Source organism: Gasterosteus aculeatus, chromosome 12, assembly GCF_964276395.1.
Source record: "Gasterosteus aculeatus chromosome 12, fGasAcu3.hap1.1, whole genome shotgun sequence".
In the NCBI taxonomy this organism is placed as follows: Eukaryota; Metazoa; Chordata; class Actinopteri; order Perciformes; family Gasterosteidae; genus Gasterosteus; species Gasterosteus aculeatus.
This window is the reverse complement of record NC_135700.1, coordinates 9,274,171-9,300,680: the sequence shown is the minus strand read 5'-3', so window position 1 is coordinate 9,300,680 and position 26,510 is coordinate 9,274,171. Positions and strand designations below refer to the sequence as shown.

Below are 26,510 nucleotides of genomic sequence, written 5' to 3'. Positions count from 1 at the left end.
ATCTGCAGGCACACGCGTCTTCATGATCCAGCAGAGAACAAGTTCAATGATTAATGACCACAATCTTTATTTGCAAGTACAGTATTTCTTTAATGAAGTGTATGTATTTAGGCTCCTCTAACGAGTAGACTGCTCTCTGAACTTATGATGTGAATAACATCAACGGACAGGGAGTTTACCTGAAACGAGCTAAAGGCAGGGTGTGATCACAGGTACAGTATGATAAGATACCATTAGGACATGTAAACATGTTCTAGTAGGACCCAGAATGCAGGAGTGAACTTGCAAATGGGCATGATACGACTCCTTGGAAGAGAGTTGATCATTTGTCTCGTTAAATAATTATTGCTTGAGTTGCTGTCTGCTCTAGTACTATTGCTGCTGCTGTTACAACCAAACGTGAGACTTTTCTTTATTTCTTCACATGGGGGCTACAATTTCCAGGGGTTTAAGTTGTATTATTGCAAGTTTTCCACAACCACACAAAGGTGGAAATGTGCAATATTAAGACTTTTCCTTAAAATGCCAAGTGAAGTTTGCACATTTCTTCAGTCACATTCCTTTAAAAACACACACACTTTCAGACCAGTGTGAGCAGGGCTTTGGGGGCATTTAAGTCAGAGCAAGGTGCAGCAGCGGTCGTGGTGAAGCCGGGGTTGAAGAGCTGATCGGCGTGTTTGTGTGCCTGCAGGAGCAGCGCCTGTGCGGCCCGATCGGCCCCGGGTGTCTGCAGGATTTCTCCCAGTTTCCGGGCGGTGGTCTCAGACTCGCTCTCTGGGATAATTCTTCTCAATCGGGCCTGTGGAAAAAAGTTGTAAAAAATTAAGCACTGCCACTACGTGTTTTGTCAAATGTTTTTTAAACCTTAAAAACAGGATCAACAAGATCAAACGAGACAACACAGAACACCAGATGTCACATAGTTTCTCGGCCTTTCGTAATACGTATCTACAATTATTTTCACAACTTCACAGAACATGTTCAGACTGTTGGGTAACATTTCCGAGGAAGCGCTAGCACAGACATTTTACCACATCTTATTCACAAAAAAAAGAAAGACGCAACAACACGAACGCTTGCAAAAACAGCTGTCAGAAGTTTTGAAATCGCCCACCTCTAATGTTGTTCCATCGGGTTGTGGCAGAAGCCGGGGAAGATTGAGATCTGCTTGTTCAGCTATCCGTAAAATCTATGTTTGCACAGGCACGAAGGACAGCAGGAGTAAGACATTATGGCCTGTTGGTCATCAGCTAATAGATTATGTAAACGTACAGCAAGAATGCTGCAAATCTCTGCTTCCGGTTTACAGCTCAGACCTATTTAATGCAGAATGCAATACATTACATCGGCCCCCACATCAGTCCGATTTTTTTTCAGCATGCTGCTGAAATGAGTCACTGGGTGGAGACTGTGGTAAAAGAACGCATTGGTGTGAGCTGATAAAGATCACATGAAACGCGATAATAAAAAAGCTACGTTGTTAAAATCATTTAACAAGAATCCTTCCGACAAAGCACCTCCCCTTCAAACTGATTCCAAAACCTATATATTTACACCGCGTGAATGAGACCAGCATTCCAATAGAGTTTCAGGTGTTTCATGCCTGCAAATTAAAACATAAACTTAAATAGCCGTTCACAAGAATATCCGAAAAGACAAGAAGCTCATTTAAACTAATCAACATCATCAGCTACGGAATATAAGCTACGCCCCATACATTAAAATACTTGTGGTTTATTTCCCAACGTTGGCATGTTTTGCACCTCTTTAGCGAACTCCTCCTCCACCTGCTCCCTCAGCTCACTGCACGAGTGCCGCAAAGAGACGTTCTGCTTGTCTGTCGTCTCCAGAGCACGGACCACCGACCTCAAGTCCTCCTGAAGACCCAGAGAGGAACACGAAAAGTAACACAGTAACAGACACCTCCGCAATGCCTGAAGAAGATTTCATCAAGGTATCATTAGTGGTTTACGAACACGTTACACACGTCGCATATAAGCAACGGAAGAGGTGAAGGAATTGGCCTCTTCGGACTAGATTTGTTTTTACCTCCAGAGAGCTCAGACTTGTCTTTCCCACCAGCAACTTCTTAGCTTCCTCCTGGTGCCGTTGAGATGATTGCTCGGAATTAGCTTTTTTTTGCAATGGAACTTTGAGTTCTGAACATTGAGCAAGAAACCTAAAAATATATAACAGCAAGGAAAAAACAAACTCATTGAATTATGATCGGATGATATATTAAAGTCATATGTTGTATTGCTCCTATTCTTTAAATGTTAATGGAGCCGTAAATTATATATATATATATATATATATATATATATACACACACACACACACACACAGTACATATCAACTTCTGACTCACCTGGTTTTCATTATGTTGAGATGTTCCTGGCTCCCTTTCTTCTCTTTCTGCCTCAAAGCAAGCGTTGCTCTGGGGAAAAAAACAAAAACGAAGTGTCTTTAAAAAGTATATTTTCCACTATTATTTAATGCATGCAGCAATTGGCTGGTCCGAGTACAATCATGTCTGTCGACCCATAGCAGAATATGAGGGCGATGACTAAATCAATATTTGGCTAATCTGCCGTTTGATGAACATTATGTTTAGTGACTAATCTAGTTGGCATTTGGGTACAACAATCTCTCCATCAATCAATCATTACCGACATATCTGCCATAAGAAGCGGTTTATCACTCGTGCTCTTGGTAAAATAAGTAGGCGTGTGAGACCAGACACTCTAGAATCTAGAATCTAATGCATTCCTGCGTGACTGCTCTTCCACAGACAAAGCTTTTGGAAAGCAAAATATTATCTCTCTTTCAGTTATTCACCTGACACAGCAAATAAGACCCACCATTGTATTAAATGAAATTAGGAAAACACTTTTTGTAACAACAATGAGTGCTTAGGTTCAAATCAACGGGGAAACTCACAGTATTGACAAGTCCATGATGTTCTCCAGCGCAACGACGGAGGATACTGGCATCAGCTTCCACTTTTCCTCCTTTTTGACTTTTTGGGGGACCGAAGATGCGCCTCCAGCTTGGTGAGGACACAAATAAGAGCGACGCAAAATAACAACATTGCGGTTGGTTTGCGGTGTGTTGAGCTGTTATACCTGCAGGGTGTCACATGCATACACTTGAATATAGATGCCAGTGTGCTTGGGGGGGTTCCTCTAACCTTTCCTCTTGCGGGCGGGGTTCGGGTGGGCGCCGCGGTTGCGTTCACTGACCTGCGGGTCCTGTCCGTCAAACATCGGCAGTGAGTGAAGCAGCGCGAGGGAACCTGACCAGCTGGTCGATGTTGTCTGTGACTTACCTGATGCTCAGGTGTTTGCGGCACCATCGTCTGGTCGGTTTTCTTCTTGGGTTTCAAGTTAGGTGCCTGTGACGAGGCCCGGTTCGAACCTCTCGCGGGCTTCATGGCTGCAGACGTCAGCTAGCGTCAAGTTATCTTAAGGCAAATGAACGTGACGCAATGTGACGACACAAGCTAAACTAAGGCAACGTTAGCTTACGCGCTAACCGAGCCAACGCTAAAGAAACGGCAATTAACAGAGACGGCTTTCTGGTTCAAACTAAGACCGCCCGCTAAATTAACGAATCAGGAATACAATTGCAAAGTATACGAGTTTTTGTCAACAGCCGAGCTGCTTTTTCGCGCTGCTGTTTTTGAACGAGCCCATTCAACGCGCATGCGCAGGGAAACTTTTAATCCCGGGGTTATGCTCGGCAGGCAGCTGATGAGCTCTGCACAAACCACACCGGGCTTCTTATTGACAACTTTATCAAACACTTTAATCCCTCGGAAAAAAGTCCCCAAAAATAACATAGTATTCGATGGATGCCTCCTCCAAAGGTCACGTCAACAATGCTACCTATTAGCCCGAACTCCGGGTATAGTCGACTGATAGCAAAGAGAATCAGATCATTCATTTAATGGATATCTGGAAACATGCAGCAGGACATTTGGGTTTCTGTGTTCAGGGTATATATTGGCTGGTGAAAACAGCTTGGTTGTCATTTAGTTTCTGGCCCACGTACGGGTGCAAATTAAATTGTTGAAGTTGACAAACACAAAAGGGCCACTAAAGATGTATTTATTAGGGGAATTGTGATACTTATTTCAACATCATTAGCAAATACACCTCCAGTAAAAACAGGTTTATTGCAACACGTGAGAGAATCTGTGATACATTTTTCACTTCATTTTTACTTTTTTGTAGCCAATTAGAAATAGACCGTTTAATCCAACAATGTGACACTCTGTGACCATGTGATAATGAAATACAGTATCTAGTTTATTGGGGGTTTTTGATGAAAAAAAGAAATCTCCCTGACAAAGTAATATCTCAAATATGTTTGCATATGAAATAAAAATGAAATAAAATTCCCGGCATGGCTATTTATTTGGGTTGCTTCTTCCACATGGTGGTCCTGTTTCAGTGGGACACTGTCCATTTCTGTCCCTCAGGTCCATCACACCCTCCATGGGAGGTGAAATTTGCCTGTGAAGCAGCCATGGCTGCGCAGGTCGAAGGGGCTGAGCACCTTCCTGATACCCAGCATGTTGCCCAGTGCGATCTCCCTGAAGGTCCAGGGATTCTGGTTGTTCTGCTCCATCTCAACATGCTTCTTTTGTAGGGCCGCTAAGCTCTCTCTGGTCATCACCTGGAGGAAGAACACAGTGCAGGGAATTATTGGGCTATTCTTTAGTCATTTAACCCTCTAAAAAGGATCTTTGGCAGTAAAGTCCTTCTCAACTCAAAGAAAATTGGTTTTGCTTGATACTGTCATATGTTTTTGTTCAAGAGGCAGTGTAGAGAGGTGTTTCTGTTATTACAGTACCACAAACTGCAGCTTCCGAAATGACCAACAAGTTGAATCAACACGTCTCTAAAAACAGTATGAATATTACGGACTGCACTGATCTAGGATGTTTTGAAGGACTGTATTAGACTGCAGCAAGTTGTGCCTGATGAACTGAAAATGAAGTCTATTCAAACAAATAAATAACCAAACCTTCGACAAATATACTGAAACTTTACTACCTAAAATGATTTAAGTGTATGTTAGACATTAATATCAGTCATCTCACCTTGGCAGGGAAGGGGAGCTTCTTTGCCACTTCAATCAAGATTGGCTCAACCTCCCCGAGCTCCACCTTTCCTCCCACTTCCACAATTAATCGACCGTAGCGGATGGGTGTCACATAGTGGTCGATGGCTCCCTTGCCCCCACCCATGCGCTGACCCAGACCTTTGCGCGTGATGGGCTTATACGGGCCATTGATGCGCCAGCGTGCAAATGTGGTCCGGGAATCCATCTTGCGGTTGACGGTTAGACGGATCATCTCTATGTGGCCCCAGTGAAGGTAGCCCCCTCCCATGGCCTGAGTATTAGAAAGAAAGACAGAGATAGAGAAAAGTCCCTTGAGATGTTTCTACAGACTCTGATGCTTCCAGATGTCACTAAAGTGTTTACAGAACAAATATGTACTGACCACAATAGCGTACTTTCCTGTCGTGAAGGTATTTGCTGCCTTTGCTGGACCTTGAATATCCCGAAGCTTCTTCATCTCTTTCTTTGCTTTCTTAAAGTTGGGAACCTTGTTCATGAACTTCAATTTAGGCTTCTCTGGCAGCACCACATCTTCAGAAACAAGAGTATGGAATCATGAACATGGACATACATCATCATCATGCAAACAAGTCTACTCGAATAAAGCCTAGGAAACTGTGTGTTTTCCCCCACATCCACCGCATGTACTGTGTTTGTATAAAAACGAAGAGGCAGGAGACAATGAATGATTACCGCTGTAGTCTGGTGGCATTTCGAGTGTCTTCAGTCCTGCAAACAGGACTTTCAAGTGGCTGTTTAGGGGACCTGTGGAACAAACAGAAGAATCAACATCGGTCATGTAAACCTGCTAAAATCACACTACTGCGTTTTAATGCATGAGAAATGAAATGGAACAGATGCATCTTCAAGAGTCATTGTCGGATATTATCAGTTTAAATGAGCCAACTTAAAGTTAGTGGCATTGTTGACGCGTGACGTCATTGTACGTCACCGCTAGCTACTCGGCGTTACCTTGCTGGTGACCGTGTGCTCGACAGATGCCTCCCAATCCACCGACTGCGACCTTGATGAAGGAAAACATGTTATCGCTGAGAAGGACACTATAAACACCGAACGGCCACTTCGTACGTGCGAATTACGCCGGCATTTTACGATGGCAAACTAACGAAACTGTTGTGGACAGCATGCCCTGTACAAGGTCGCTGCCGTTACCGAGCTGCTACCACGACTTCCGGCAAGTCACTTCCTGTGAGTGTGTGGTCTTTCACAATAAAAGTATCTTTATGAACAGATGTGCAGGCTGCCACCAAAAAGTTGTATTTACTAAATGCATCAAGTGTATAGAACTGTGTTGAGAGAATTATTAGCGAATTATTCGTTTTCCAATTTGCTTTCTGGCCCAGAGAAAGGGTTACTTTTATTATAATTATATTTTACAAATAATCAATAATACTTTTCATTTAAGGAATGTGATTTGAGTCAGAGGCCTGGGGTTCAAGAGGTTCACACAATAGTTTTAGAAGTTGTGTAAAAAAACATACAAAATGTCTTCTTGCACATGAAGGTCACTTTAATCTTCTGCCCCGCCACCTCATTCTATTCAACCTATCTGCAGCCCGGTCGTGTTTTTACTAACATCCATGATTATTATTCGATCCACATTTAGAAATGAGTTAGTTGTAAGGAATCCCAAAAGGTAAGTTTATTGTCAAGTTCTAATATAAGATAAGAAAAAAAGAGCCATGCAAAAACGTGAAATGTGAAATTGAGACACTTGAGATGATATAGTTTCACGTTTATTAAAATGGGACGGATTTACAGTTTGTACACCATCCACATTGGCATTGATTTAGAAAGAAACAAACAAGTACAAATGCAGTATATACATACTAGTATACATGTTATAAAATACAATAGTATTTTTTTTACACAAATGTAATGTTTTAAATTATTTAAAGTCATGGTTAGGAGGCCTTTCAAGCAAGCTACACTAAAACTGTTGATTTGTGCATAAGATGTGAATTCCCACATGAGTCAAGTCAACAGAATCTACAACATTCAGATCTCCATGTTAGAAAAATAGTCCCACGTTTGTTCCCACAGAGATGTGTTGCAATTACAGAAGGCAAGCATAGATATCACCAGCATCAGGGAAACAAACAAACAGCAGTATAATGGTTGAACAAATATAAACAAGTTCAAACTAAACAACTGAGACATAATTCTGTTATGTTTATATTTTTTCTACTCAGAAAACGGCAAAATCTAGTCAATGGAGGCTTGATTTTGCAGATACAACCTCTTTTTCCCCCCACCAGAACAGATTTAAGTGAATATCTTGTTTGTAGCGTGTGAAGAGAAAGATTCAATTCTACCATCTGCTGATCAAAATAAATCCGAGTGAGCATCTTCAGAAAAGAAGCTGACAGTAGCACATCTCTAGGATGAGAGACAGGAGTGTATGAGAGAAAGGATTTAAGCAGCGTTACATAAACATGTTTAGTTTTCCCATTTCTGTCATAAATTATCTTTAGCAAAGTTCCCCCCCCCCCCAGCACACATTTAGGGATATGTCCCTGATTGTTAGAGGTTACCACACAATTGCTGCACTTTGTAAAGCTACTCATACCAGACTTTTGAAAAGCACTAAAGAACAAACTTGTGGTCCGTCAATTTAAGGAGTTCTACATGAGATAACACATTTTTGAGAATGATGTCATGATGTAGGAATTAAAGATAACACTCTGGCAGTTATGAGAGCTAAGGTGTTGTTCTTGGTAACTCCAATGATTAAAAAAGGAAGGAGTTTGGTGCAATGCAATAAATCTTTCTCTGACAGAAAATTGTTAAGCTTGTTTGGAAAACTCTGCTCTTTTTCGACTGCTGAATCTGGAGGTTTTCATGCTAGTTCTGTACACTGTCACAATATGTAGTATGCAAAGATAGTTTAATAGCAAACTGACTGAAGAAAGCACTTCTTTTTAAAACCATAATTTAAAAAGGATATTGAGGGCATTTAGTAGAATAGTGAGGACGAATACCATAATATATTTTCCATCACGTTCCAACTGTAGTTTATTTAATTTATTTTAAACATGTTACACATTGATGCCAGCTTGAGGTAAAATACAGCTAAATTACTCGTATCTCACAATGTGTTAACTGTGAGGGAAAATACCCAAATAACCACTGAGTTCAAATTGAAAATGATTGGAACAAATGACCCGAGGGGCCGTCCTGATGTCAAATTGTATTTCAAAATTAAAATAAACTACATTGGCCTTCCTAGCTACAAATTAAGTTTGACACTGAATGTCATTTGTTTGGTGTCATCAAAATATTAAAAAAAAGTCAGCGTGATTGGTCCTTGATGCAGTATGAGGAGCTATGTGAGACCTCATGTAGTGTCTTACACCGATATTGCTCCACAGACGACACCTCCAGCAGTGACAAGTAAGTTTGGATCAAAATGTTGAACTGAATTACTGTGAATAAAACATCCGGAGCCCTGATAACTGAGGGGACACTACAGCAGCAGTGAGTACAGATCCCACAGAGTAAAAGACAGACAAATAAAGACTTATTTTCCATCAGTAATGATGAATATTTGTAGGATCACATTAAAGCCCAACATCACAATGTGCCAGTTAGGACAATATTAATACAATAGCCATAAGAGGAGGTGATGAGATCAGAACTATAAAGAGTGGTAGTACGCTGCATGCGTATACAATGCTTTGACAATACAGGTTTCAAATATGTCTTCTTTAGCTCAAGCAGTTTCTCAAGTTCTGCTTTAAAAACGGTTGAAGCAGAGGTGATGATCGGTACAACCCAAAGAACAGCATGGGGTTATGGGGAAAAGGGGGCAGGTGACTAAGCGGTTGTTTGTTAGTCCCGGTTCAGGCCTGGCAGTGACATGCGCCGACGGTGACATGATCAATAGAGGAAAGCTCCAAATTGTCGGTTCACACCTGCCATTAAAATGCATCTCCAGTGACCATTCTCTGCTTTATGTGCAAATTATCACCCATATCAGGAAGGAAGCAATGCAAATGCACCGTGTCCAGTTTGTCAATTGCAAAAAAAAACGTTGTCATCTTACAAGTCAGTGCCAGCCCTGAACGGGAAAGAACTTGCAGTCTGACACACTCGCACAGCTGTCTGTGTCCTCAGCAGCTCCATAGCGCATCACTATGGCAAAGGGTGTTGTGGGCTTTCTGTTCTCCCCACAGTCCTCAGTCCCCGCGAGCGGGTCCTGCTTTTGTTTGGTGCCTCTGATCACAGATCACGTGGCCATTTGAAGGTTTGAAGTGTCACGTGTGGTTACTGCTATTAGTTAACTGTCTCTTTGTGGGAGAGTCTCTTACTCTCTGGGCCACGCAGCGGGTGTGGACAGGCACTCCACCTGGCAGACACACCACGTCTGGCTCACTGAAGGTGTTGTGGCACAGGTGGCATCCTTTCTTCTCCGACACAAAGATTGGTTTCTTACAGTCTTTCAACTGAGTAGACAAATGAAACAAAAGAAATTGAAAATTACAAAAGAGAACATGGAATCATCTCACATATGATGCAAATCATATTAACTTTAGTTATTATTTCATTGCTTCATTCAAGTATGGGGAGAGCTGTAACTTCACAAATACCTTTAAAAGTGGTAGACATTCATGTTTATATTGTCAGTATTATTGCCTCATTGCGTCAGTAATAAACATCTGATAAATGATGGTGTCCTACGACGAAACACAACTCACTAAAGTACAGCGGTCGGAGGAAGAATTCATTAAATGTCTCACTAATTTTCATGTTTTTGAGTCGTGTCATGCGTGTCTCACCCTGTCATGCAGCAGTTGAAGGTTTTCAGAGTGCGCCAGCCCCACGGCGATCTGGGAGGTGCGGCTGGCGTGCACACTGGCCCTGATGGCCCGACCCAGGAAGGGCCGCAGCAGCTGCAGTGACCAGCCCTCGGGCAGCATGCGCAGGACGCGCACGGCATCAAACACCTCGCCGTGCCGATTCAGGAGGTCCACCGCTGCCATCGCCAGGTCTCCACTCCCCGCTGCAGCCTGCGGGTTTCCCGCAGGGTTTCCGTCGAGGTAAATCCCCAATAGCAGGTGGAATAGCCGCTGTCGGTACGCCAAATCCCGACTGGAGGAGGCCCACACACAGTAGGCCTCGGCAGACGGGAAGTCTCTCAGCTCGTGCACCAATAGGTGCAGCGCTTTATCGTGCTCCTCCAGCTTCCCATATAGAGTGGCACGCTCCAGCAGCAGATGTTCACAGTTCTCCATCTTACCTGAACAGAGCAGAATAACTTGAAACATTAAGAGTTAAAAACCTGAATTTTGACCTCCATCTTTAAGTAAAATACTAAAGTGTAGTTCCAACCTCCGACTCACCCAAAAGCGACTGCGCATGGTAAAGGTTGGACCCCCTGAGCAGCGCCTGGAGCATCTCTCTTGCTCTGCAGATCTTCTCTTCGTCTGTTGGTGACATCGACAACAGGGACAAGACCGTCTCCAGGTACAACATGGCCAAGTGAGTGTGGAACTTCTCCTTCTGTATCCACAAACAGAAACTCCACGTTAACATGTGCAGATTTCTGATTTCTACTTTTGATTGAGTTGCATTTTTCTAATTATCTTGATCACAATGGGGTTTTTTTTAAAACCGGTCTTAAAACTAAACATTTTTTGAGGTTGAATACTCCTTTATAAATCTACAGACATGCCCGTGAGACGCCCAGTACATCGGCCAGTGGTTTTAACGGTCAGATTTTCAGTGGGAATCTGACAGCAGGGCACTCCAGAAAAGGAGCAATGCTCCAAGTGGAATTGTCTTGGTTCAATTTGTTTCTCAAAACCATTACAAACATTCATCCCTCTGTTGGCTTTCTTGTGTACTTAGGTGGTGGGTCTGTTGCAGGCCACGTAACTAATTTAATTCAGGACACTTCAATGGGACGGGCCACTTGTTGACCTCACTATCTGAACCAGTCTCCCGCTTCTCTCTTTCACCACACAGCCTTTTTATTGTACCTTTATCCGTCTCTCTAGCACCAGGTGCTCCAGGTAGAGGAGCAGCGCCTGGCTGTGCTTCCCCAGGTAAGAGATTACATCATCAGGGTTGAGCTGTGGAAGCTCTTTACTGGCAGGCCTCTTGGTAAAGATGTGAACACCCACCTGTGGACAAAGAAAGACCACATTTAAAACCATATGACGTAAAATGAAGGAGAAAGCATGCAGAATATGAAGATGCTTCACACGATACGCACTGATGAAGTATTATGTGGGTATATGAGGGAGGTCAATACAAACTTGATACGATAGCGGCCTGAAGAAATGGCTTCCTACCAAAATATTTCCTACCATCATAAATGTTTGAAGCACTTAAATCAATGCAATGAGCATTGTAGAAAATTGTCGCTTACTTTCAACTATAAACAATTATGTTAATTTCTCACTGCACACTTGTCACTTTCTGTTCGCTTTATTTTTTAAAAATATTTTTCACTTTTGTTCCTTTATTTTTAAATTAACCCATAGCCTTGTACTACTAACCCATAGCATTATATTTTATTTTATTCCTCGTACACTGTTGTCTTGTCGTACTGTCTGCTGTTACACACCAACCGCCAAGTCAAATTCTTTGTATGTCTGACATATTATGGCAATAAATGTTTCCTGATTCCTGAAAAATCGTGTGTTGTGTTTATGGGATATTTTTCACATGATTGTATGTTTTTTTTTTATCCTTTTATTCTAAAAACAAGTCCTTGAGTATTTGCGGTTTTATCTTTTGTTACTGAACAGGGTTTTCTTGAGACAATTATTGAAATTTAAAAGCAAGACAAATTCATACCCCTGGTTTAAAATTGAACCAGCATTAATAATCTTGAGAGCACAGTTGGGATTTGTTTTCATACAATTTAAAGTTCTGGTAACCTACAGTGGGATCCTTCCGTAAGGCCCAGTCTGCGTACTTCCACACAAGGTCCAGGCTGGAGCAGGAGCCGAGAACGTCCACAATGTACTCGTAGAGGTCAGACCTGGTGGAGTCCTGCAGATCCCCATCTGCAACTCGAATCCACAGCTGTCAGAGAAAATAAAGAGACAATATGAAAACACCTCAAAGATTGGTGTTGGTGCCAATTCTTTAGTGACACAATTAAGGAGTTCGTACCTGAAGCGCTGCGGAATCCTGACCGTTACAGCGATAGAGCAGACCAAGTGCAAAATATCTACGAGAGGGTAAAAAAGAATGAAGAAAAACGTCACCTCCATGTATGTAATTAAACTGGCTCGACTAAACTAGACACAATATTAAAGCTTTACAAGGCAGGTAATGAACAGTGTCAATTAACCAAACGCAGCCCTCACTCATTCAGTCTGCGTAGGAAATCAATTGATTCACAAACGTTCAATCACTAGCTGTAAGCACATGACACCCTCAAATAGAGGAGGAGCAATTTAACATTCAAAGCTCTTGAAAACATGAAATGTGATTGTTAAAAATAGTATTTTTAACAAAGAGGATTATGACGATCAATACATTCTTAGTAAAGGCTGGACCCAAAACTGACAGTATACCGACTTGTTGTATTTCTCCAGCCATGGGACGCTGTCTGCTAACAGGCAGGCGTTGTCTGAAGCCAGCAGGTCTAGGAGGCTGTCATGATCCTGTTCAGCATACAGCTTCAGCAGCGCCGTGTCCACGTCCTCTCTGCACCCGTTGGCCGTCTCTGTGCTTCGTACCTGCGTGTAAAAAATGACAAAAAGAAATGATGCAATACATATAGAACCTGCTGCAACATTTGTGAATAAATCAATTTCTTGGGACTGTGTTCACCTCCCCCAGATAACTGATGAGGAATTTCTTGCAGCGCAGCACTTTGTCCTGGTCGCCCTGTGCCAAGTGGTTGAGATCTGCAAACTCATGGAGGGGAGGATGGCAGCGTGTGAACGGAGAGGACGCTGGCAGCAGCAGCGGGTAGAGAGATATCAACTCCCGCACGTCCAGCTGGCCCTTCCTGCAAATACATAAAAAAGGCAGCAAGAGAAATGAGCAACGCAATAAAGAGCTGAAAGACGAGAGAAACCTCGTAGCTGCACAACATTACTTTTAATATCAATAATTTCAAAATATTTGTCAAATATTATATATAAATATTATAGTACCTCACATATAATAATATTATATAGTACCTCACAGTAATTTGTTAGCAGTTAGTTAATAAACAAAGTAACACCAACTTAAACGTTTACCTGAAGTGTTCTTTTGCTTCTAGAAACTGAAGTTGGCCAAACTGGATGAAACCGGCCTGCTGCAGGATTCTTTTGTGCAAAATCTATAGATGCAGAAAGAAGCAATACATGAGACGCTTTTGTTTTTTTAGTAGAGAAACATCCTGACAATGACGCAATAGTTTATTTTTAAATATGTACAAGTTATCAAGTCATCACCCACCATGAACAAATTAACACAATTCAGTCATTTATTTAAAAACACAACAATGTCTGTTACCTGGAACTTGTCTTTGGGAATATTTTGCTGCGCTCCCTCTGTGAGGAGGAGCGCCTCCTCCACTCTGTGACCGGCCAGCAGGTCCTGGATCTGTCTCTCCAGGGGCAGCGGCACCAGGATATACACGGCCTTAGTGGAAGCCAGAATGACCTTTCCTAAAATCACACACACTCACGGGTCAGGACTTCAACGCTCACGCACGGCCACAAAGGTGTTTTTTTTTTTGCATACAACCAACCGACTTATTTGACTAATTCTGCGGTCTACACGTTCAAAACGTGTCCAGCTCTGGGAAGAGATGACTACATCTGTAACGTTTCTCTTGCTTTATCAGTTGTTACTATCTGTAACAGGAAGCTCATCCTCCAGATTCAATTGAGACTCCAGTGCTCTAAAAAGTACCTAAAAAGGTTTTGGAATTACGGTCCAACCGGCCAAGGCGGAGACTCTTTCCTTACGTAGACTAGTGAAGAACCGACATGTTTACCAATTCCTTTTTTCCACACATCCGTAAGTAACAAAGAAGCACTCAACAGTTAAATACTGGCTTCTTAATGGTATGAGAATTACACAGCACAATAATATAAAACAATGTCAAGTAACTATAATGTCTCATTATTAGAGAAGCGCTTTACAAAAGGAAAAGTAAAAAGATCAGCTGTGGGCATTAAAAAATGGCAGCTCGGCCAGACTGCTTCAGTCTGTATAATAGACACCTGCAGATGTACTCAGGACACTTGGCAGGATGTAATGCACAGTAAGCATAACGCTACGGTCAAGTGAAACTTTAATTATTACTACTTCTCATTACATTTTAAGGAACAGGTTATTATCAGGGAGCCTTGTTGACCTTTTTTACTGCATTACAACCTAAATGAATAAAGAGGAAATGCATAGACAGCAATTAGATAACCACTCCTTCACATATCTATTGATAAATATTTAGTTTCATGACATATGTTGAAAATGCGTGGGAAAGCCATATGTAAACATACCTTCAAAGTCTTGCAGAATGTGTCCATCCCTGAATGCAAGTGTTTGTTTTAGCTGTTGGTCCAACATGCTGTGGATGGTGATGAAACTTTCGTCCAAAGCAACCACATACGGAAAACACACAGCGGCACCAATAACGCTCTCCGACCAGTTGACTGGAGCCCGCTGAGACACCCCTTCTGCATTGGCAAACATTCCTGAGAAAGAAAAGGGAGAGAAAACTTTAGATGGATAGGAGATAAACCGGGATCATTAATGGAGCACTCGAGTCAAGAAGTACTAATAAAATACAAGAACAGGCAGGTAAAACTACCTTTAGATTAACACTAAATGCTGTACATTAAAAGAAAAGTTAGGAATTCAAACCATTGGATGGAGAAGTAACAATAATTTGAATACAACAGGTTGAATTTAGTATATTCTTCAGGCATGGAGGTCAAAGAATGACAAGATTGGTGGATTGAATAAGGCCAACAAATACCTATTGAGTAAATTAATTTATGGACATTTGTGTCGCCACTTCTCAGCAGTAAAAGGAAGGGAAAAAATCATAATTTTCCCAATAATAAACACGATCTGGACACTGATAAGTGACATAATATGCATCAAATGTCAGATAAAATGTAGACTTGTCCATTCTGTGAAGTGCACAGCTTTTTATAGCGGAGTAAACCAAATCCAGTGCTTCGGGTACTGAACAGGAACCCTGGTTTTGTCCCAACGTACCCAGACCACCAGGTGCTGCCAAGAGGAACTCCTCCCTGCCGATCCGCTTCACAATGGGTGTCCTCCTCTCACTGTTGTAAGGGAAGAGGTCTTGGGAGGCTCCCGTGTTGTAGTTCAGAATCATGTACTGTGTAGCGAGGGCCACGCACAAGAAGTAACCATCAACACTGACGGCACACGGCTGCTCAGGGGTGGTCACCTCTTTGACCAGCTGCACTCTGTCCTCGTGCACCATGTATATCTGCACCGTACGGCGCTTGGAGGAAAGCACTCCCATTTCCACACAGAACGGGTCGCCGTTTACAGGGTTCTCGTTGACGCAGAACGCCGTCACACCTCGGATCTTGGCTCCGCCTCCTGCCCCCGAGGGCATGGTCTCCAGAGTCACCATGTCGACCAGGAACACTATTCCATCACAGAGCACGATGAGACGCTCCAAAGCGGAGGCGGCGCGCAGCTCGGCAACTGGTTTCTTAAGGCCCAGATATTTGTGCAGCAGCTTCTGAGCCGAGTAGCTCAGTTTCCCTTTGGAGGAAGTGACCTCGTCCAGCAGGAAGTGGTGGATGAAGCAGTCATTGGTGCCCAAGTACAAGTGTTTTCCACAGCATTCGATGCACTCGATGTTGATGCGAGCCTTGTCGCCCATGAGGAGATCTCGCTCCACAGCGGGGACAAGCTCAAAAGCCTTCACACTCATCTCAGCCCAGGCATCTACACTAGAGGATGCAAAATAGAGAGACCTCATCAATCTGCATACAACTCAAACACTTACACTGGCCATATACTGCTAAATATCAACTATACAGAAATAAGACACAATGAGGGACAGGTGTGTCCCTAGTTCACAGCGGTCTTTGGATTTGAGGCAGTGGAGATTTGGGTAATTGGACTGATTCTCCTTGGATGAAACACACATACACACACGAGAGGGAATTCAAAATCCCAAACATTGTTTATATCTAAAGGATTTCCAGGTGGAAAACATTATCTTGGATACCTAGGATATCAAAGCAGATATTTTCTGAAATGATCTGACATTTCATGGATCAGACAATTCATTGACACTAACTGTGTCTAGTCATGCTCCCTCCTCCTCCTCAAGGGTTGGGCACCTTGGGTTGGTGATACGTTTATAAAGATGCTACTTATGGCCGAGCTGCCAGTCATATATGTACATAGTAATATTAAAATGAATGAGTCGTTTTTTTCTTAGATATAAATGTTGAAGCTACCTTCAAAGTCTGCCCTGTTACTGTAATCAGCTCCTTCACCGGTATGGTTAGCTCATACACATCCTTTAAAAAAAACCGATCCCGAGTAATGTCGTGAAGCGAAGTAAGTCTTATTTCTTAAACAGTATTCATGTTGAGTCAAATTTTAGTTCATTTTCAACAGTTCTTGAAGACATTAGCGAACATACTCTCTCATGTGGTGACAGCTAAAGACATTAACGCTAGCTTGCTAAAGGCTAAACCCAGTAGCTAACGTTAGCTCAACAATGTCACCTGGTTAGCACAGGCTGACTGGTGGCAGAACAATTTACTCGTAGTAGAAGGTACCTGTGGGTGTGCGAGGACGTCGTGTTCAGATTTAAAGTGCTTATACTAGTTAGCCACGGACCAGCTAGCTAAGCTAACGTTAGCTTAAATAGACCAGTGGTGCCAATGCTAACAAGCTAATTCCGCTGAGATATTATATTTTCAATGTGGTCATAGAAAGCGGTCACTTTGTCTCACGAAGCGAATATCCAAAGGAAAAGGACCTAGTTTCCAACCGGCCTCCTCTCCCTCGAGATGATGCTCTGTCAAGGACTCTGCGCACTAACTCACTCCCTAGTTTCTCTTGGAGCTGTTGGCGCAAGCATACGTACCGCTGCAGACAGCGTTCAGGACGGCAGGCCAGTTCACCGCCAGCAGGCGAGCCTCACTACTCTAGAAGCAGCCGCCGAGACATTTATGTACTTTGTAACATTAATATGGCCATGGCGCTCGGGTCAGCCCCATACCGACAAATGCAGTAAATACAGCTAATTGAATGGTGCCCTTTCCACTATATTAAACGCCGCCCATCTGCACTAAACTCCTGCTGGTTGCAGGTGATATAAGGATGCGTTTACGACCTGGAACAAAGTTGTTAGTTTTCTCAACACATGTTGTACTGACCTGATGTAAGATGTATGTGTGTTGCAAGAGCAAATATCAGATGGGTTAAGTGCTTTGTTGACACTACATGTGCGTTAAACAACAGTATTGATTGCATCCCACAAGGGAGGTCCTGGCACGGAAATAGCTCATTATGACACTTAATGGAAAAAAACAACATTGATTTTATTCCACCTGTAGTTTCCCTGCTATGACAGGGCAAATGTCTGTTTTTTTATTCTGTTTAAAATACGTAAATTTGTTGTATTATGGTATTTTTCAGTACAATGTTACCGTGAGAAATTGTATGTACAGTATGTGGAGAGCAATGGAAGAAAACGGAGTCAAATGAAAAGGATTCGAATGTATCCGCTTTATTATCATTATTATATTTTAATTACATTTCTGTAATTGTTAAGTTATTTTTTTTGACGTTGCTTAAACTGTGATCTAGTATAATGTTGGTTTAGAAATTAAAGTATGTGTATGTAATTCAATTCAGTGGTTTGATTTAACGTTTTGAGAACTTAAAAAAAAAAGTTACTGACGCTGAAAGTTCAAATTGTCCTGAACGCACCTCGGCCGCTTTTCACCCAGGATGCACCTGTTCAGCTGAACTGTCCAAGAAAAGCCATTTTGTTGTGCTAGCTAGCTAACGTTTAGTGGGTAAAGAAAGACACATTTGATATGGGTCTGTTATACCAACGTTAACTATGTCGCTTTTACGGGCGCGTATGCTTCTGCCAAATGCAATAATTGAACTGGTTGAAATCTGTAAGTAGTCGAGGCTGGCATGGACTAGCCTCAAAAAGCTAAAGTGTTGTGGTGAAGACGAGAGCTGGTAGCTAAAGTGTGCTGCAGTTTCAGATAACACACTGTTAGCTAGCTGCTTACTGACTTTACGCTAGTTATGTTTTCTCATTGATCAACCCAACGTTAGCCAGCGTTTATTTCTACCTGTGTATCACATACAGCGAGACTGCCCGTGCTGTCTGCCAGAGACGAACCGCTCCAACGAAGAGTCCGTGTCGCTGACAGTAAATAAACAGGCGAGGGGAAACAAATCTAACGTTACAGTAACTTGCACCATACCGCGTTAAGCCCACGCGCTAATCTGATAATGGCAGAAGACACCCGACAGGACAAGAGAGCCAGCTTCTCCGCTATAACGGAGCACAACACCAACGGGATGGCCAGGACCTCCGCCGTGGCCTCGAGCAAAAGTGGCGCCTCAAAGAAATTAGTGATCAAAAATTTCAAAGGTAACGTGGCTGTCTTCGTTCGTTTTCTTCCTCGTTAATTAACAAAATCAGTCGCGTTGATTTTTTTCATGAATAAGACCGGATGAGTTAACTGGGAGATCACGCTGTTATAAAAGTTGATCTCCTGCGGGGCAGTGAAGAATGTGTTGACCCCCCCACGCTAACTGGTCATTAGCACATGTCAGCCCCGCACGGGGCTTTTGTTTGTAATCGCAGTGTTGCGTCACGGTGAGTTTGCTGTTTTTACTCAACGATGCATTGATTTAATGATGGCGTGATGATTTAAAAGCCGTTCACAGCTTTTGGTTGTATCAATCGAACATATTTGGTTCTTGTGGTGTTAATACAGATACCACTGTGTATGTACTCGGAACATCGTTTGGTAACATCATTTTAGGGACATAAATGTTTTTTTAGGTAATTGAGTTTTGATTTCTGGCAAATCTAGAATCCTAAATTAAGATGAAATAACATCTTCCTAAAGTGGCCCAATGGCTTGTGGTGATATGTATTACTAACTAGTAATCATATTCCAAAAAAGGACTATCTTCTTTTATTGAAAAATGTTAAACGCTATGCTTTTTACCTGTGTCCAAACCTTTTCAGATTCATCCATGTCCATTTTATGAACTAGGTAAAGAAATCATAGTTGGATAAAGTTCCATAAAAATGAGCATTTAAATTCTTACCTTGGGTCCAAAGTGTTTCTATGTGAGGCTCTCTCTCGTCCAGTGTTTGGTTATTCCAATACGACCATGTAATTATGTATCTTTGTATTTGTAACTGATATATTAAATACTACCCATTGCAGATGTTGGTGAGAAAAAATGGCACTGCAGCATAAACTATAAGAACTGATGGTTTCCAAATCTCAAGCTATGTTCTATCCAATTGCTGATATTGTTTGATTTGTATTAATGAGTTAGCATGTTTAGCGTTTCCCGGTGTGTATGAATAAACATTGTTGCTTTTTTTTTTTGTAACAGACAGGCCAAAACTAGCCGAGAACTATACCGAGGACACGTGGCTGAAGCTCCGGGATGCAGTCAGCGCCATCCAGAACAGCACCTCCATCAAGTACAATCTGGAAGAGCTCTATCAGGTTAGCCGATTACTCCTGTACAATTTGGATGGAATCCATCACATTGTGAACAGCATCTCTCCTTAACAAGTAACTTGTGTTACTAGTATACGTGGATGTGCATCAAGATTTAGAAACTACATTTCCTCATAAAAAAAGTGGATTTACAAATTTTACTAAAATGAATGGAAACTAGTGACTATATCTGTCACAATGAATGTGGTTATAATGTGTTAAACAAACCGCTGTCTGATCCTAGTAAACCACGTGTCTGCTGTGTGTCTCTTGTCTCCTCTCCGTGTCTCTCTCTCTCTTTCCCTTGAAGGCGGTAGAAAACCTCTGTTCGTATAAAGTCTCCCCCACGCTGTACAAGCAGCTACGGCAGGTCTGTGAAGATCATGTGCAGGCCCAGATCAAACAGTTCAGAGAATATCCTTTGTTTTGCAACGCCATCACCACGTTATCGGGAACATCAGCTGTGTATAGGATGATTAATGAGGTGGTGTTACATTTTGAATCATGGTACATTGTGAAAGAGAGACGTCCATGACGGTAGTTGTATTACCTTGAACTGAATCTTGTCTTTACTTGCATCGAGGAGCCCGTGAATGATAGCGAGAGAAGACAGGTGTTCCAGTTTAAACATTGCCGCGTGAATGCACTGATCACAAAGCTGTTGTGTTGACCTTGATTCCAAATGTGGTTTTCTTTGGAGTTACCGTGTTGGCTTTAAACTTAATTTTTCTTGTCTCGGGGTTTTTTGCAGTGTTTTGTCATCTAAGGGCAAAATGCAACAATTTAGGCATTTGTCCTTCATATTATTATATTATATAGGTGAATCAGCTTGAACAGACTTTGTCTGTCACTGACTGATGATGCACAGCTGCTTAAAGTGTTGTCCAGTACAACAAGATGCTGAATAATTGCCTCAAATGACATACGATTCCATTATATAACTATTTTAATTTCCCCCAGTTGCTTAATAGATGTTTTTATACTTTATGTACTTGCACATAGATTTATTTCTTCTAAAATGACCCTTGTCAGGCTCAGTACATTTAAGAAAATTGGTTTTATTTTATTCCTGCTGCCTAGTCAACGATACTGTCATGTACGGTCATTCACGTTTTTGGTTCAGTGACATAAATGTTTTTCCCTTAACACTGAGCTCACAGAGTCTTTGGACAACCTTTCCTTCCTCAAGCGAATGAACCGCTGCTGGCAGGATCACTGCAGGCAAACTGTAAGTGTGACGTTTGACATGTATGCACATGAAATGTTCACTCGTACAAGGATTTCCTTTGAACCTGTTTTTTTTTTGTCCTTCTCTTCTTATAGATAATGATCCGAAGTATCTTTCTCTTCCTGGATCGTACCTATGTGCTTCAGAACTCCCTCCTCCCTTCCATCTGGTAGAGTTACAGTTTATACCTTATTGTGTTTGTTCGGGTGTACTTGCACTAGGACGCTGATGTTATGATTGCGCTGCAGGGACACTGGATTGGAATTGTTTCGTACCCACATTGTGAGTGACACTGCGGTTCAGAAGCGCACAGTGGACGGCATTTTGGAGCAGATTGAACTCGAGCGAAATGGAGAGACAGTAGACCGGAGTCTGATCAGAAGCCTTCTGGGGATGCTGTCAGACCTGCAGGTACCTGATCACTTGTTTATTAACGTGCTACGCTGACCAGTAGGAAATCGGCCGAGGATGTGTCTGAGCTGTTGGCGTCCCTCTAACTTGTGTTAAGGTGTACAAAGAGTCCTTCGAGGAGAGATTTTTGATTGAGACCAATCGCCTGTATGCAGCAGAGGGGCAGCGACTGACGCAAGAGAGAGACGTGAGTGAGACTATTAATGCTTCTATCATCAGTAAAGATCGATGTCCTTCTCATCTGTATCTGTATTGATGTGTGTTTGTATGTGTCCAGGTGCCTGAGTACCTGCACCACGTGGCTCATCGGCTAGAGGAGGAGAATGATCGCATCATGAGCTACCTCGACCAGAGCACTCAGTAATTAGTTTCTTACATTTGTTTATGTTAATATAATGTACAACTGAGACAAAAAGAAGAAAATGAGCATTCATTTCCCCTGAAAGCTGTAAACCTAGCGGAAGCTATATGTATAAAACTTTGTACAATCTACTACATGGTACTATTAATGTAGGGCCATGCCATCAGAGTATCAAATGACCCCAGGGCTCTGGTTGTAACTCTAGTTTGTGGTCATTTAACTGTATCCACCTTGTCACAAAACAGTTGGTTTTGTCATAATTAGACATGAATGCAAACATTTCTAATTCGTATTTTAAAAATGACATTTTTGACTTCATCCATTTCTGAGTCGATGCCGATTCTTTCATTGAACAACCAAAAACAAACGTTCAATAAAATAGTGATTACCTACTCTCACTGCTGTAAAAGGTTAGCCTACTGTGTACAAACATGGAACATGGCTCCAGTTTACCAAGTGATCAATAAGCCAGGTAATGATAAGGATGCTCAAAAACAACACAACGTTTTATGTCTGTTTCTGGCAGACAATGTTCCCAACTAGCTGCATCCAGGAGTAAAGGACCAATATGGATGTAACCAACATTTCCTAATTTCTTGTCATTATTTTGCAGGAAACCCCTTATTAACTGTGTGGAGAAACAGCTTTTAGGAGAACACATTACTGCAATGCTACAAAAAGGTACGTCCACATGAACGACTTTAATTGGTACTCAATGTTAGTATTTGTGTTTGTTTGCGCCGACATTTACTACATTTGTAAAAATCAATTTTTCGAACTGTGCCAGCAGATCGCACTGCAGTAGTTTTTGAGGCTGTAGTTCGTGGCGTCCTTGATTTGGTTTCCATTACTTTGCAAGTCGCCGTTTTGTTAATAACCTCATGCCCTGTGTTGTTTGCTGCTCTGACTCCCGCCTGTCTTCAATTTTGCACATGCAATAACAGTGTGATATTTTGGTACCAGGTCTGAGGACCCTGCTGGATGAGAATCGAGTGACTGAGCTCGGCCTCCTCTACCAGCTCTTCAGCAAGGTGAAGGGAGGACTCCCCACTTTGCTTCAGTTCTGGAGAGATTACATAAAGGTATAAATAATGCTCAATCACCATACACACGCAGCGCTAAGCGCTAAGACAAAAGTGTCTGACATCGGCCAACCTTTCTCTGGGCGCAGTCCTTCGGTGGGGAGATCGTATGCACCCCGGAGAAAGACAAGGACATGGTGCAGGACCTGCTGGACTTCAAGGACAAGATGGACAACGTGGCACAGATGTGCTTCACGCGGAGCGAAGGCTTCATCAACGCCATGAAAGAGGCCTTTGAGACCTTTATCAACAAGAGGCCCAACAAACCGGCTGAACTCATCGGTGAGTCAGGCAAACATACGGCACGCCGTGGCGGTCGAGCTCGGACGCGAGCATTTGTAATGTGGCTTTAGTTCCCTTCCGCATGTGATAACCGCTCCCTTGGTTACCCTCCCCCCTCTCTGCCCTCTATCCAGCTAAATATGTGGATTCGAAGTTAAGAGCGGGGAACAAAGAGGCCACGGAGGAGGAGTTGGAGAGAATCCTGGATAAGATAATGATAATCTTCCGCTTCATACACGGTCAGTGACGCTGATTATAGTCTGTGGCGTGTGTCAAAAAGTGTTGCTAACCACTGTGTCGCCAGTTGCACTCTGCTGAGACCTGTTGCCCATTGTTGTCTGCCTGCAGGGAAAGATGTGTTTGAAGCTTTTTATAAGAAGGACTTGGCCAAGCGTCTGCTGGTCGGTAAGAGCGCGTCTGTTGACGCTGAAAAGTCGATGCTCTCCAAGCTCAAACATGGTGGGTCCAAAGTCTTCTGTGTTGAATTACTAAATCCATTCATTGCATTAATCACAATCCTCTCATAGATATGTGATGAACGGCTGCATTTATGTTCACTAGCACCTTTACCAAAGCATCTACGCAGTATTTTAGATCAACAGATGAGCACTGAAGAAGTAAAAGTTGAAAACAATCTGAGATAGTCTCTCGCGGTCGCTCATGTCAGGCGAGTGTGTAATATTTTGTGTGTTTGACTTCCTCCAGAATGCGGAGCAGCATTTACAAGTAAACTAGAGGGGATGTTTAAGGACATGGAACTGTCCAAAGATATCATGATCCAGTTCAAACAGGTACTTTCAGTCTCTGTGTGTTAAAATATGAATACCATGTTTATAGTGTTTATATGCAATGTACTGTGCTGTCATTTAATGGGCTTTTCCTTCAGTATATCTAATATATATCTCTACTCAGTATATCCAGAACCAGAGCGGGCCAAGCAACATAGAACTTACTGTCAACATCCTCACCATGGGCTACTGGCCTTCCTACATACCCATGGAGGTCCACTTGCCCCCAGAGGTAAGTATTATTATGCTTTAGACTTTTTAAAGCATAATTCTATTTGTTCAAACAAAAATCATGTGTTGATTCATTTATTTAAGTCTGCTGGTTTGTGGTACGTTGGCGGCAACATGGTGGATTTATTGAGAAAAATATTATCGAGAATGAAAGTTTAGATTGAAAGTGCTGATGGTGTCGTCCTCTCGATAAACTCTTCTCATGCCGGTGACCTGAACACATCCTTAACAGACTGCGATCAGGCTAAGCAAGTTCATTTCAACAGCAAGGCAGTTCAAAGTGCTTCATATAGAACCATTAAAAGCATCAAAACATTGATTGTGACATTAAACAAGCGGAAAATGACTCTGAAGAGAAAGGAGACCCATCGCAGACGACCTGAGGGGGTCAGGACGGTTCGTAAGGCAGCACGGATACACAATTCAACCTCTTATGTTTTGGTAGATGGTAAAACTCCAGGAAGTGTTCAAGCTGTTCTACTTGGGGAAGCACAGTGGGAGGAAGCTGCAGTGGCAACCCACCCTGGGTCATGCTGTGCTAAAGGCGGAGTTCAAAGAGGTGAGCGCACGCTGCGTCCTGACGACAGAGCGAGTCATTGAGGATGAGGAGTCATTGTAGACTACTTTATCCTGCAGGGCAAGAAGGAGCTGCAGGTCTCGCTGTTCCAGACGCTGGTGCTGCTGATGTTCAATGAGGGAGAAGAATTCAGCATGGATGACATTCGCGCTGCCACTGGCATCGGTTAGACACGTCTTTGAATATGTAGCACAACTTCTTTTGTCAAAGCGGTACATCCTGTATCACAATCTCTCTCTCTTTCTCTCAGAGGAGGAAGAGCTCAGGCGCACGCTGCAGTCGCTGGCCTGCGGAAAAGCACGCGTCCTCAACAAGAACCCTCGAGGGAAAGACGTGGAAGACGGAGACCGTTTCAATTTCAACAATGATTTTAAACACAAACTGTTCCGTATAAAGATCAACCAGATCCAGATGAAGGAAACTGTAAGAATACTGCCACATTTCTTTCTCTTCTGACCCACTTTGTGTCTTTGGCAAAAGTTTGATTGGTTAACCATTTTTAAACACATTTTCCTTGCAGGTCGAGGAGCAGGTAAGCACCACAGAGCGTGTGTTTCAAGACCGGCAGTATCAGATCGATGCCGCTGTGGTGCGGATCATGAAGATGAGGAAGACCCTCAGTCACAACCTTCTGGTATCGGAGCTCTACAACCAGCTAAAGTTCCCTGTAAAGGTGATGTCCTATTCTCACTATTTAGTTTTTCTTCCAACACACGCTCAGAGCTCATCATCATCTATCCGACTTGCTTCCCTCTCTGCAGCCGGGTGACCTGAAGAAGCGGATCGAGTCGCTCATAGACAGAGACTACATGGAACGTGACAAGGAGACTCCTAACCAGTACCACTATGTTGCCTGAAGGGATACCACTGTAACCGCCACGCTTTCCTCAAAGCAAGCGTACAGCTGGCCCCCTAAAACAGCATTACAGCCCTTCAGACACCAGACTCTCCTCTGGTGTCCGTCTTTTCCCTCCATCCACACTCCTGGACGCAGCGTCCAGATGCCACAGAGCTCCAGAGAGACGAGAGAGACTTTGCTGTACTGTCCCCGCTCTGCGTTGTCTTTATAGGGTGCCGCGGGTTGTTGATGGACTTACAAAATTGCTAATGCAAAACTCAAATGAAAAATAACTAGCACTTTCCTCTGTTATTGTTTAGTTTTTTTTCCTCCCTGGAATTTGGATTTTATTTTTCTCCACAACGTTGTTCTAAAAATCACTTATTTTCTACCGTAGTTGGTTTGTTTTAAGAATTTCTTTAGGGTTTTTTTCTTTTTGTTCAAGGCGTTCTCTTTGTGAATGGTTGCATAAACTGCTGAGTGTGACCCTCATTGGTTGGTTGTTTGATTGGGCAGAGAAACCGCTGCTGAAGAAGATATTTGAAGAGGATGAAGTGGGCCAGATGTGTCTGGGTCGCAGTGGGAGGGGGGTTCATTGCTTGTAACACAGAAGCTAATTGACTGGCCGGCACTTGGGTATTTCTTTGGGTATCTTATATGTTTTGACCAAAATGTCCAATGTCATGTGCTGACGGTTTTTTGTAGATCAGATTGTATTCTATGTAAGAGTGAGAAAAGTGAACCTGAATAAATGGATATTTAATGATTCAATGAATGATTGGTAGATAAACAGCTAGTGGTAGATTTTTTTAAAATTATTTTTTAGTGTATAAAGTCTGCTCTTTTTCCTCTGTCAGCTTGAGCCTGCTACGTAGTT

General features: G+C 42.5%; 4 protein-coding genes across 12 annotated transcripts; 1 reads left to right on the top strand and 3 right to left on the bottom strand.

Moving 5' to 3' along the window:
- Nucleotides 1–65: 65 nt before the first annotated feature.
- Nucleotides 66–3,897, bottom strand: cenpq (centromere protein Q). Of its 3 annotated transcripts, none has more exons than XM_078085596.1 (9): nucleotides 3,624–3,897; nucleotides 3,329–3,448; nucleotides 3,191–3,251; nucleotides 2,941–3,049; nucleotides 2,369–2,437; nucleotides 2,050–2,179; nucleotides 1,764–1,877; nucleotides 1,115–1,189; nucleotides 66–799 (listed from the first exon to the last, which is right to left on the bottom strand). In XM_078085596.1, the coding sequence occupies exons 2-9, from the start codon at nucleotides 3,431–3,433 to the stop codon at nucleotides 581–583; spliced, it is 882 nt and encodes a 293-aa protein (XP_077941722.1). In that variant the 5' UTR covers nucleotides 3,434–3,448; nucleotides 3,624–3,897; the 3' UTR covers nucleotides 66–580. The 3 variants fall into 3 exon arrangements, with proteins under 3 accessions (XP_077941722.1, XP_077941723.1, XP_077941724.1); XM_078085597.1 differs by having other exon boundaries at nucleotides 3,639–3,708; XM_078085598.1 differs by lacking the exon at nucleotides 1,115–1,189 and having other exon boundaries at nucleotides 3,329–3,713.
- A 195-nt stretch (nucleotides 3,898–4,092) lies between these two features.
- mrpl16 (mitochondrial ribosomal protein L16) lies at nucleotides 4,093–6,353 on the bottom strand. Its single transcript, XM_040163877.2, has 5 exons — nucleotides 6,103–6,353; nucleotides 5,824–5,895; nucleotides 5,513–5,661; nucleotides 5,108–5,401; nucleotides 4,093–4,680 (listed from the first exon to the last, which is right to left on the bottom strand). The coding sequence occupies exons 1-5, from the start codon at nucleotides 6,170–6,172 to the stop codon at nucleotides 4,489–4,491; spliced, it is 777 nt and encodes a 258-aa protein (XP_040019811.2). The 5' UTR covers nucleotides 6,173–6,353; the 3' UTR covers nucleotides 4,093–4,488.
- Nucleotides 6,354–6,871: 518 nt separating this feature from the next.
- tgfbrap1 (transforming growth factor, beta receptor associated protein 1) lies at nucleotides 6,872–17,497 on the bottom strand. Of its 6 annotated transcripts, none has more exons than XM_040163496.2 (13): nucleotides 17,207–17,497; nucleotides 15,337–16,047; nucleotides 14,613–14,807; nucleotides 13,618–13,772; nucleotides 13,359–13,441; nucleotides 12,943–13,123; nucleotides 12,688–12,848; nucleotides 12,277–12,334; nucleotides 12,043–12,186; nucleotides 11,133–11,276; nucleotides 10,494–10,653; nucleotides 9,930–10,390; nucleotides 6,872–9,596 (listed from the first exon to the last, which is right to left on the bottom strand). In XM_040163496.2, the coding sequence occupies exons 2-13, from the start codon at nucleotides 16,031–16,033 to the stop codon at nucleotides 9,408–9,410; spliced, it is 2,628 nt and encodes an 875-aa protein (XP_040019430.2). In that variant the 5' UTR covers nucleotides 16,034–16,047; nucleotides 17,207–17,497; the 3' UTR covers nucleotides 6,872–9,407. The 6 variants fall into 6 exon arrangements, with proteins under 6 accessions (XP_040019430.2, XP_040019439.2, XP_040019423.2 ...); XM_040163505.2 differs by having other exon boundaries at nucleotides 15,337–16,052; nucleotides 16,896–17,494; XM_040163489.2 differs by having other exon boundaries at nucleotides 15,337–16,052; nucleotides 17,207–17,494.
- A 536-nt stretch (nucleotides 17,498–18,033) lies between these two features.
- On the top strand, nucleotides 18,034–26,404 carry cul4a (cullin 4A). 2 transcript variants are annotated; one of them, XM_078085582.1, is made up of 21 exons: nucleotides 18,034–18,251; nucleotides 18,452–18,739; nucleotides 19,726–19,841; nucleotides 20,146–20,250; nucleotides 20,995–21,063; nucleotides 21,159–21,232; nucleotides 21,312–21,474; nucleotides 21,572–21,661; nucleotides 21,752–21,834; nucleotides 22,449–22,516; nucleotides 22,799–22,917; nucleotides 23,007–23,199; nucleotides 23,334–23,438; nucleotides 23,548–23,658; nucleotides 23,905–23,990; nucleotides 24,112–24,219; nucleotides 24,664–24,777; nucleotides 24,855–24,960; nucleotides 25,046–25,218; nucleotides 25,316–25,468; nucleotides 25,557–26,404. In XM_078085582.1, exons 2-21 carry the CDS (start codon nucleotides 18,598–18,600, stop codon nucleotides 25,650–25,652), a joined length of 2,274 nt encoding a protein of 757 aa, XP_077941708.1. In that variant the 5' UTR covers nucleotides 18,034–18,251; nucleotides 18,452–18,597; the 3' UTR covers nucleotides 25,653–26,404. The 2 variants fall into 2 exon arrangements, with proteins under 2 accessions (XP_077941708.1, XP_077941707.1); XM_078085581.1 differs by having other exon boundaries at nucleotides 18,034–18,739.
- The last annotated feature ends 106 nt before the right edge of the window (nucleotides 26,405–26,510 follow it).

Coding starts and splice junctions, on each gene's coding strand:
- cenpq (XM_078085596.1), bottom strand. CDS start 3,433: ATGAAGCCCGCGAGAGGTTCGAACCGGGCCTCGTCACAGGCACCTAAC. Junction 1,878..2,049: donor CAAGTCTGAGCTCTCTGGAG/GTAAAAACAAAT, acceptor CTGGGTCTTCAG/GAGGACTTGAGGTCGGTGGT. Junction 800..1,114: donor CCGATGGAACAACATTAGAG/GTGGGCGATTTC, acceptor TTTTTTCCACAG/GCCCGATTGAGAAGAATTAT.
- mrpl16 (XM_040163877.2), bottom strand. CDS start 6,172: ATGTTTTCCTTCATCAAGGTCGCAGTCGGTGGATTGGGAGGCATCTGT. Junction 5,896..6,102: donor AGCACACGGTCACCAGCAAG/GTAACGCCGAGT, acceptor TTTGTTCCACAG/GTCCCCTAAACAGCCACTTG. Junction 5,662..5,823: donor AATGCCACCAGACTACAGCG/GTAATCATTCAT, acceptor TTGTTTCTGAAG/ATGTGGTGCTGCCAGAGAAG.
- tgfbrap1 (XM_078085578.1), bottom strand. CDS start 16,081: ATGAGGTCTCTCTATTTTGCATCCTCTAGTGTAGATGCCTGGGCTGAG. Junction 12,187..12,276: donor AGGATTCCGCAGCGCTTCAG/GTACGAACTCCT, acceptor TTTCTCTGACAG/CTGTGGATTCGAGTTGCAGA. Junction 11,277..12,042: donor CCTTACGGAAGGATCCCACT/GTAGGTTACCAG, acceptor CTTTGTCCACAG/GTGGGTGTTCACATCTTTAC.
- cul4a (XM_078085582.1), top strand. CDS start 18,598: ATGGCAGAAGACACCCGACAGGACAAGAGAGCCAGCTTCTCCGCTATA. Junction 21,233..21,311: donor TCCCTCCTCCCTTCCATCTG/GTAGAGTTACAG, acceptor ATTGCGCTGCAG/GGACACTGGATTGGAATTGT. Junction 24,220..24,663: donor AGGTCCACTTGCCCCCAGAG/GTAAGTATTATT, acceptor ATGTTTTGGTAG/ATGGTAAAACTCCAGGAAGT.